A 9,214-nucleotide genomic window follows, 5' to 3' on the forward strand; every position below is an offset into this window, starting at 1 on the left:
ATTGCACTGATAAAGCAACTCAGCAATATCCATTTAAAGTGAGCCTGTGCAAGATTTCTGCTCCCTACATATGCAGTAGTAGTACTTAATTAGTGTGTATCAAGTGACTATATTATGTGTGTTTCAAGGGGATATATCGCAATATGTGAAATTTAAGAAAGTAAATAGGCACTAATTCTTTCCCTATTCTTTCAAGCCACAGCATCAATGTGTTGTGTGTGTGTGTGTTTCACTGTTTGATCTGCTGCAGTCTCTGACGAGACAGCCAGACGTTACCCTACGGAGCGAGCTCAGAGCTCATTATTTCCGATCTTTGGATAGGCCTGAGACCAGGCACACACCACACACCGGGACAACAAGGTCACAACTCCTCGATTTACATCCCGTACCTACTCACTGCTAGGTGAACAGGGGCTACACGTGAAAGGAGACACACCCAAATATCTCCACCCGGCCGGGGAATCGAACCCGGTCCTCTGTGTGTGTGTGTGTGTGTGTGTGTGTGTGTGTGTGTGTGTGTGTTTCTAAGAAGTAAGTGAAGCAGTCTCCATTGTCCAGGTGTGGGCAGGGCCAGCTGGGTGTGTGCCTCCACTATTATTGAGGTGGATGCGACGGATGTGCTTCTCGAGGTGGACATTCTGTGAGGCGGCATAGTTGCAGTGTGGACAGCGGTAGGGTCTTTCACCTGTGTGTGTAGTGAGGTGCCTCCGTAGATTATACGGCTGCCCGAACTGCTTACCACACACAGGACACATAAAAGATTGTTTATCTGCAGGTGCCACCTGTCCTAAGTCTGGTGTGTTGCCCCTGGGAGTGCCTGAGCTATATGGGGAGAAGGCACTGCCAGAGGGGACTACCGGAGTGGCGGCACACATGGAGGTGTTGCCGGAGATGAGGGAGGCGAGGGTGGTAGGGGAGCTGGACGAGGAAGGCTGACGAATTTCCACCACAGGGATGAGGGCGCCTGGCCGAACATTCTCCCAGCCCTACAAAAAATAAGTCCTTTGTCAGTCGAGTAACAGTCAAGGAGTCAGTCAGTCAGAAGGGAAAGTGGGGCAAGGGGCGTCTGGGAGTGTGAGAATGCGGCAAGGAAGGAGACTGGAGTGAGAGTATTTGTGAGGGAGGGAGGGAAGTGGATCTGGAAGGAAGCAGTATAGAGGAGAGGGATTGGAGCTGGCAGAAAGAGGAGCAACAGTGGGAGAGTGGGAGGTAAAAGAGGGAAAAGGTGTCACTGTCAAAAGTTCATGGCCACCAGAGAGAAAGTTGTCCATGAGTGTGGGAGGAAAGTTATTGAATTAGAGAGGTCGACAGAGGGAGGGAGGGAGCGAGAAGTCAGACAGCAGACATGAAAGGAAGCAGGGTAACAGGGAGGTGTCAGGGAGGTGGCAGTAAGGATAAAGCAGGTCACAAGTCAATGTCATATGGTTCTGATCACCCAGAGTCATTTTTTTTACATAGCAATAAAAGTAGTAATAGTAGTAGTAGTAGTAGTAGTAGTAGTAGTAGTAGTAGTAGTAGTAGTAGTAGTAGTAGTAGTAGTAGTAGTAGCAGCAACAGCAGCAGCAGCAGCAGCAGCAGTAGTAGTAGTAGTAGTAGTAGTAGTAGTAGTAGTAGTAGTAGTAGCAGTAGCAGTAGCAGTAACAGTAGCAGTAGTAGTATGTACACCACCCAGTGCATCAGTAAGCTAAGGTCAGTGTAGCTAAGTCGTCAGGCTAAACCAGTGTGCCCTTGGTATATACACAGTCAGACATGTATACTGAGTCCCATAATGCTGTGCTGGAAGGTTTATATACATAGGTGCTGCTAATGCATGTACAAACTGAGAGGATAAAGGTAAATATATACACAGACTTTATTAATTACCAATCACCATTTTCACAAGTTTTCATAATTACATTGCAGGATAAAATAAGAAAACATGCATACTTAATTTTTCTATTTTCCTCTCTTATGTGTCTATTCTGGCCCAATCTATGAAAACTTGTAGTCTACTTCAAGCCATCCCAGCAAAACTTCATAAATCTCTCTCTCTCTCTCTCTCTCTCTCTCTCTCTCTCTCTCTCTCTCTCTCTCTCTCTCTCTCTCTCTCTCTCATGGCTACACCATTTTATATGCTCATATTCAGAGACATGTTCTCAATATCCTCATGTGTTATGTTCATACTTAATCACCTGTTCTTTTGTCTTTATTCTCTAATAGTTACTGAACTGTTTTGTTTTTACTCACATAATATTCCTTAACCTGTCCTTCTGTTTGAATTATCTGATATTTATACAACTGTTCTTTTTGTTTTAATTCAGTACTACTTATCAATCTTGTCTTTTCTTTATGTATTAAAGTTTCTAGCAATACCTGGAATCTACTTATTTGTTCATTGTGATGTACATAGCTCATTTTACCTAATCATTATAAATACATTTTTTTCTATTCACTCATACAAAAACACAACTACATATAAATAAAACTACATGAAAAAGAGAGCCACCAGTGCCAGCTCTCCAATGCTTATATACCACGATACCAGAGATTTAATTCTCTGCAAGAATCTCAAAAGGAGATCTGAGCTCGTCACTAACCTTATGACAGTGCAATCAAATACCTTTACAGTCACTTCATCAAGGACTAAAAATAAATTGTGAGTATTCTAACTTATTTTAAACCAATATAAAATAAAATGCAACACATTATGTGCTGAAATTAAATATAGAGAAGGACATTTTGAGGTATGATTAGCATGACAAGGAGAGAGATGGACACCAAACCAAGCCTCTGTAAAGACCCAAGAATCCGGCAGTCAATCACCCTGTCAGTCAGAACAGATAAGGGAGAGGCTAAGTCAAGTAAGTCAACAAGTCCTGCAGTGAAACATTAAAGTGCGTCAGACAGAAAACCAAGTTATTAAATCAGTCACCAATAATGTCTTTTTTTTCCTTCTTCTACTACTTCTTCCGTCTTTTAGCTTACATGTACATAATGTAACTTCTTCATATTCAGATGTTCTTTTTGGTTATTTTGTCCAGTATTGATATTCTCAATGATGGGGTTAAAATCTGCCATTACAAAAAATTACTGCAGAACCAATGGAACATAAAGCATTTCAAAGCTGCGCAAGGGTAAAGAGAGAAAATCTTCAAGCCACTACCTAGAAAAGTCAGGAGAAAGTCAAACACATACTTTTTTTTTCATTTTATTATTCATTTTTCGCTTAACAATGTCACTCCAATACTGATATAAAAAAGGTGTACTGAATATCACACAAATAATAAATGCTCTCTCTCTCTCTCTCTCTCTCTCTCTCTGACCAAAATGAAACAATAATACTAATAATGCCGTGAAATGGTGCTGAAATCCATCAAGTTTGCTCCCAAGACTATATAAGCTCATCAAATCCTCCTTAGTCGACGTTCACTTGTCCGTCACAACACAGGAAGCGGAAGACGTCAAATGTACAGCTGCCTTCGTAAGCAATGCCACAAAACCCAGAGAAATGGTGTGTTCTTTATGCCATTACTCCTTCCGCCAGCTGTGCGTACGTTCCATTACGATATTGGTAGTAACTTTGAATCGCTCCTTTAATCTCGGTGCGTGACTAAAATAGTGAATAGTGAAAGATTAATAGTTGAATGTATAATAAGGTTTCGTGTATGATGTATTGATCTTTAGATTACACATGCTGTTCCTTTTATCTACTTTTTTTTTCCTTTCCCTCGTATCTCTCATATTTTTTTTTATTTGTTTTCTACCGTGATATATATTTTTCCACCTAGCTTTCGTATTTATATTTCCTAGTTTTACATTTTTCAATTTATTTTTCTTTTATTTCTAGTTTCTAAGCTTTTCTGTTTTCTATTTTTGGGATAGACATTATTTATATTTCCTATTTCTTTCCTGCTTTTCCTTTTACATTACTGGCATTTCCTACTTTTATCTGTTTTCCCTCTGATATTTCTCATTTTCTTTCTTCGTGTCATATTTATATTATTTCCTGTGACACATACTCTTTTCCCCTTTTACTTTCTGGTATCTCTCTCTCTCTCTCTCTCTCTCTCTCTCTCTCTCTCTCTCTCTCTTAGGTCAAGATTCCATCAGCTCCGGCTCTCCCAAGTGCCGTGCCGTTCCTTTACCCTCGCCACCTAACCCTAAAGGAACAACACATGGCGTCAGGTTCAGTCTATTCCGGGAAGGGAGAGAGGGAAGCTATCGAACACCTGGATTCCCCCCCGCTCCCCCAAGTCGCAACTCTCTCTCTCTCTCTCTCTCTCTCTCTCTCTCTCTCTCTCTCTCTCTCTCTCTCTCTAGTCGATGATTAATTATTATTATTTTTTTACGGAAGTAATCAATGTATATATATATATATATATATATATATATATATATATATATATATATATATATATATATATATATATATATATAAACTGCTTCAAGGAATTGCTGCAAGTTATAAAGGAATGAAGGAAGGACACTCTTATTTTTCAAGCATACCTACACATTTTCCGCGGCAAAATTTTTCCTCCCTCCATTTTCCTTCAAGTCCCTAGCACCTTTCGTCCCTTTCCCCTTCCATTAAATCATCCTCACTCTCTCCCTCCTCCTCCTTTCGTTCCTTTCTACACTGGTTTTTCCTCTCCTTCCTTCCCTTCGTTTCTTGTTTGCTAGCACCGTCCTTCTTTCCTATCTTCCTATACTTTCTCCTTTAGTTCCTTTCCTGTCTTTACTCTTTCCCTCCCTGCCTTCCTCCCCCCCCTTCCTATGACCTTCCTTCCTCCCTTCCTCCTCCATCATTCCTTGCTTGCTTGCTGCTTCTAAACACGCTGCTGTACCTTCCCTCTTTCCTTCCTTCGTAATCATCATCTCGCATCCTCCTTCATTTCCTTCTACCTTCCCTTCTTCCCAAAGCCCCGAGGTATAAATGGGAGGAGGCATCATTTAAGCTCTTTAATATATAACTCGTACAAACAATGCAAACTATTCAACTTTCTTTCTCGTTTTCAACCATTTCCGAAAAAAACTAAATATTTTGTATTCTACATTAATTTTTTCTCTCTCTTAAAGAAACCCTAGAAAAAAAAATAAAGCACGTGTAGATTCATTCTTACTCACCCCCACCAAAAAAATACTGGTATAGTGAATAAATTAGTGAATAAATACAACAGAAAAGAGTCGAGGGAGAGACAGATCAGATAAATTCACACTCATGATAATAATATGTATCAATAAATTTTCCCGATACAAGAATATAGCAATGAAGAAAAGCAACACTAACGAACACATCATCATCATCAATCACCATCATCATTTTCCTATTATGTACACTATTTATGGTAACTTGGAAATCTATGCATGTATGAATGTATAGTATGTATATGTATGTCTGTATGTCCGCGTGCGACCTGATAACCTTGTGATATCGAGCCACGCGGACTAACAACATTTACAGGAACTTAGCACAGCATCGAAGGTTGTGTTGTGGGTGTGAGGAAAGTTAGTGGGGAGTTACTTTTAGGTTATGGTCCTGGGGAGAAGTTGTGTGGGGGAGGATCGTGGGAAGGTTGTTATAGGACGTGTTGTAAGGCTGTAGTGGCTAGTGAGGAGGTTGTGGTGGAGGGAGAGATGTGTGGGTTTGATCATGGGGAGGTTTGTGTTTGATAGGTTGTGATAGGGAGTTGTGGAGGGAAAGGTTCTGGGGAGGCTGTGATGGGAGGGAATATTGGTAGTGTGGGTTGTGATGGGGAGAAGGATGGTTACTGTCGTGGTTAATATTAAAAGGACTAATTAATCCTTGAAAAACGTGGATTCGTTGGGAAAGAAATAATAATAATAATAATAATAATCCGCATGTGTAAAACAAAAAGGGAAATTTTTTGGACATTTTAGCATTAATAAATAGAGAAAAACAAGAAAGTATAATCCGGCATATTCTTGAACGCATTAGGAACCGTTAAAAAGAAAAAAAAAAAAAAGTGCATCACTATATATACCTGCATATTGTAAGGAATTTTCTTGCATTCATATGAAAAATTGGTAAGTACTATATACAAGTAACAATGTATAATCCGGCATATTCATGAAAGGTTTGGGATCCTCAAAACAAAAGCACGAATTTCCGTATCCTTGCATAATTCCACATGTTCCTGAACAGTTAACAATTTTGAGGAAGAAATATATCACTAATAAAACGCTATGAAAAATCCACGTATCTGTATACAACCCTGCATATTCCAGAAATAAATAGGGTTCGCAAACATAACACCAATGAATACAAATAAATGACTGTTCCGTACACATCCTCTAAAATGAAAACGTAAGGTTGAAGCAGCTCCCTGATTCTATGCACTAGAGCATTACGCAGCGTCACTCAAGTCTCCGCCGCTAGTCTTTTGTTTCCCTTGCCGCTTGCTGGCGTTCTAAGCTCGCTTCTTCCACCGCGTGAGTGTGCTTCATTTTCTTTTCCATTTTCTTTAAAACTATAATTTCAATATACTCAATTTAGCTTCAAAATTAATGTTGGCGTTTCATTTCGCTGACAAATTTTGTACCACGCGTTTTTCACTTAAATTATACGGTTAATATCACTTATACGTATTTTTATGCATTTTACTTCTACCCACTACACTTGACACATCTCAGATCTACTCAAGTTTTCTTCTATTTGTTCACATTAACTTGACGAAAAAAACTCTTACTCCTCCAATCACCTAATCTGTGAACTTAAGAGAGCTGCAGGTTGAGTAATCCCATTCATCTCGCCAAGTGACGCGTCGTGAATGGATACGGAACTGTAAGGGACGAGGCACGGTCCTATCCACCAGCGTCTCAGAACATACAATGGCCCGTATTTTGAAACACCGCTGCATCTCCACTACTATATAAAAAATCTGGTAGAAGTTGTACTGGCTTTTAGGATTTTTTTTTATGGTTCTAATTAAAGATGAAGAGGGTTTCTAAATAAATAGGAGAGACATTCTTGAGAACCAGGCTAATCAACCCTGGGCCTTGAAACTCGTGATGAAAAGGCAAAGCGTTTCAGAATACTGCCAAAGACGGGATGAACCTATCCATCCTAGCCACTGACGGCTTCAGAAGTAGGGGAGATGGAGCCTCGCCATTCATCACACTACACAAACCGGTGAATGGAGCCTCACCACGTCTCCTTCCTTTACACAAGCACACCTACACCACGGGATTATGGCGCAATGGTTGACAGACAATATGATCTCTCTCTCTCTCTCTCTCTCTCTCTCTCTCTCTCTCTCTCTCTCTCTCTCTCTCATACTGGCCACAGGTGATGCAATAGTTCGATTCCTCACTTATCCGATAACGAGTACTGCTGCGGACGGTATGAATACAAATGAAAACGAGGATGATAAAGAGAAGAAAGAGGAGAGCAAAATTTGCATCACCTGTTAATCAGTCTCCTTCCTCCCTACAGCTGCCTTATATACAAGGCAATGCTTCCATTTAAATTACATAAGGTTCAAAGGAATAGTCATTTTGGTGTGTATGAAAGTTATGCCGAAGTTCTAATAGCGTGGCTGAGTCCGGAGGTTCAAAGGAATATGCTGACACTCCCCAAAGCTGCCTTCAAATAAACATGATCCGTCACTCTTCACGCGGTATAAGGGATGAGTGAGATCCTCGCTAAATCGCCTACACAACAGGAGTACAGTACACGTGGATCCTGTAACTCTACGCATCACACAGCCTGACATGACGTAGCAGCAGCACCCATTCATACTCACACGAAGCACTGTCACGGAGTCATGAGATTATTTTCTTTTTGTCTTTTTTTTTTTTCCTTCCTCCGCTGCGGTGAAAGTATGCATGCCTGCTGGCTTGTCTCTACCGCCCTTGTCTCGGTGCTGTGTGTGTGTGTGTGTGTGTGTGTGTGTGTGTGTGTGTGTGTGTGTGTGTGTGTGTGTGTGTGTGTGTGTGTAATTCTTCCCTGAAGCACCGAGACATCTTCTAAGTCTATATAAATTCTGCTACACGTGCCTCCACACCCACAAGTATTCTATGCGAAGCTGCCCTCAGTGTGTGTGTATAATGTTCTACGCCAAGCTGCATATTATTATATCCGTGACTGAAAAGAAAACGGGGAACAAACTCCATTTTTAAGGCTAAACTTAAGCATTACTGTGTTTTCAGACCATCGAGATCCTTGTATAGGGTTCATCTGGCGGCCGCTATAGGCCTGACGCTGCGTGGCCAACACAGCCACAGGGCCGCACGGGGCCGCCGCTGTATTGATCCAGACTCCCAACGCGGCCCCGACGCTTGCGTGCACCTGGTGCGAGTGTGCGTGCGCCACACACACACGAACACACACACGCTATGTTCGGACACGCCGCCACAACTCCAGCTTCCACCTCCATCATCATCACCACCACAGGGCGACGCGGTGCCTGCCTGTGTGTCGGTGTGTCGTGTTTACGTTAGTTTATCTAAGCGGCCAAGTGAGTGGCCGCGGCGGTGATCGTTTTCTCTCAAGGTAAACAAGAGCCCGCCGCGCCATGCTCCCCCTCCTCCCGCCCCTGAACAAACAACCGGCTCCCGGCCCGGCTGGCTGTTTGCTACGGCTTCGGCTTCGGCGTCCGGGTTTTGCGTGTGGGAAGTTTGCGTGCAGGTGATTGCGTGTCAACAATCCCCGTGGCGTCCGAATCCGTGCCTCGTGGCTTCGTTTGCGAGAATCCAGCTCCAGCCAGCTCCTCCCAGGACGGCGAATTTTCTCAACAGACGCAAGTACGAGACAATAGCTGGCGGCGACGAGAGGCGGGGGAGGCAGGGCTCTAGCTAGTCCACCCAGGTGGCATACTCGATGCGGTGTCGGCGGGCGACGTGGGACTTGAGGTGGGAGCGTTCGGATGCAGCATAGGGGCAGAAAGGACAGGGGAACGGCCGCTCGCCTGTGTGAGTTCGGATGTGGCGCTGGAGGTTGTAGGGCTGGTCGAACCCCTTCCCACATAGGGGACAGTGCCTCCGGAAGCCATCGCCCATTCCTGCCATCTCGGACAACCCCTGAAACAGAACAGTCGCTCAGCCGCCACCCCTCACATGTCTCCCGGGCCGGGCACACTCTTACACATAACGACAAGCCTCTAAAACTACCAGTGACCACCAGCTTCCTCATCTTCCTCTGCGTTGTCCATCCGGGCATAGTACTCCTGTTGTTTATATCATGACTTGGCTGCTCCGCCCTCCCGCCACCCAGCAT

At 43.0% G+C, this 9,214-nt stretch overlaps 1 protein-coding gene across 3 annotated transcripts in view; it reads right to left on the reverse strand.

Annotated features, from left to right (window-relative positions):
• Positions 1-9,214, reverse strand: part of LOC123508876 (longitudinals lacking protein, isoforms H/M/V-like) — a 62,163-nt gene that overhangs the window by 16,251 nt on the left and 36,698 nt on the right. The window contains exon 5 of one of the 3 annotated variants that reach the window (XM_045262877.1): positions 496-986. The exons of the other annotated variants lie outside the window; for them this stretch is intronic. Within the exon in view, the coding sequence (XP_045118812.1) occupies positions 525-986 (462 nt within the window). The 3' untranslated portion in view covers positions 496-524. Of the gene's footprint in view, positions 1-495; positions 987-9,214 lie in introns of those variants that run through there. 3 annotated transcript variants of the gene reach the window in all.

Source organism: Portunus trituberculatus, chromosome 25 (assembly GCF_017591435.1).
Source record: "Portunus trituberculatus isolate SZX2019 chromosome 25, ASM1759143v1, whole genome shotgun sequence".
Classification (NCBI taxonomy): domain Eukaryota; kingdom Metazoa; phylum Arthropoda; class Malacostraca; order Decapoda; family Portunidae; genus Portunus; species Portunus trituberculatus.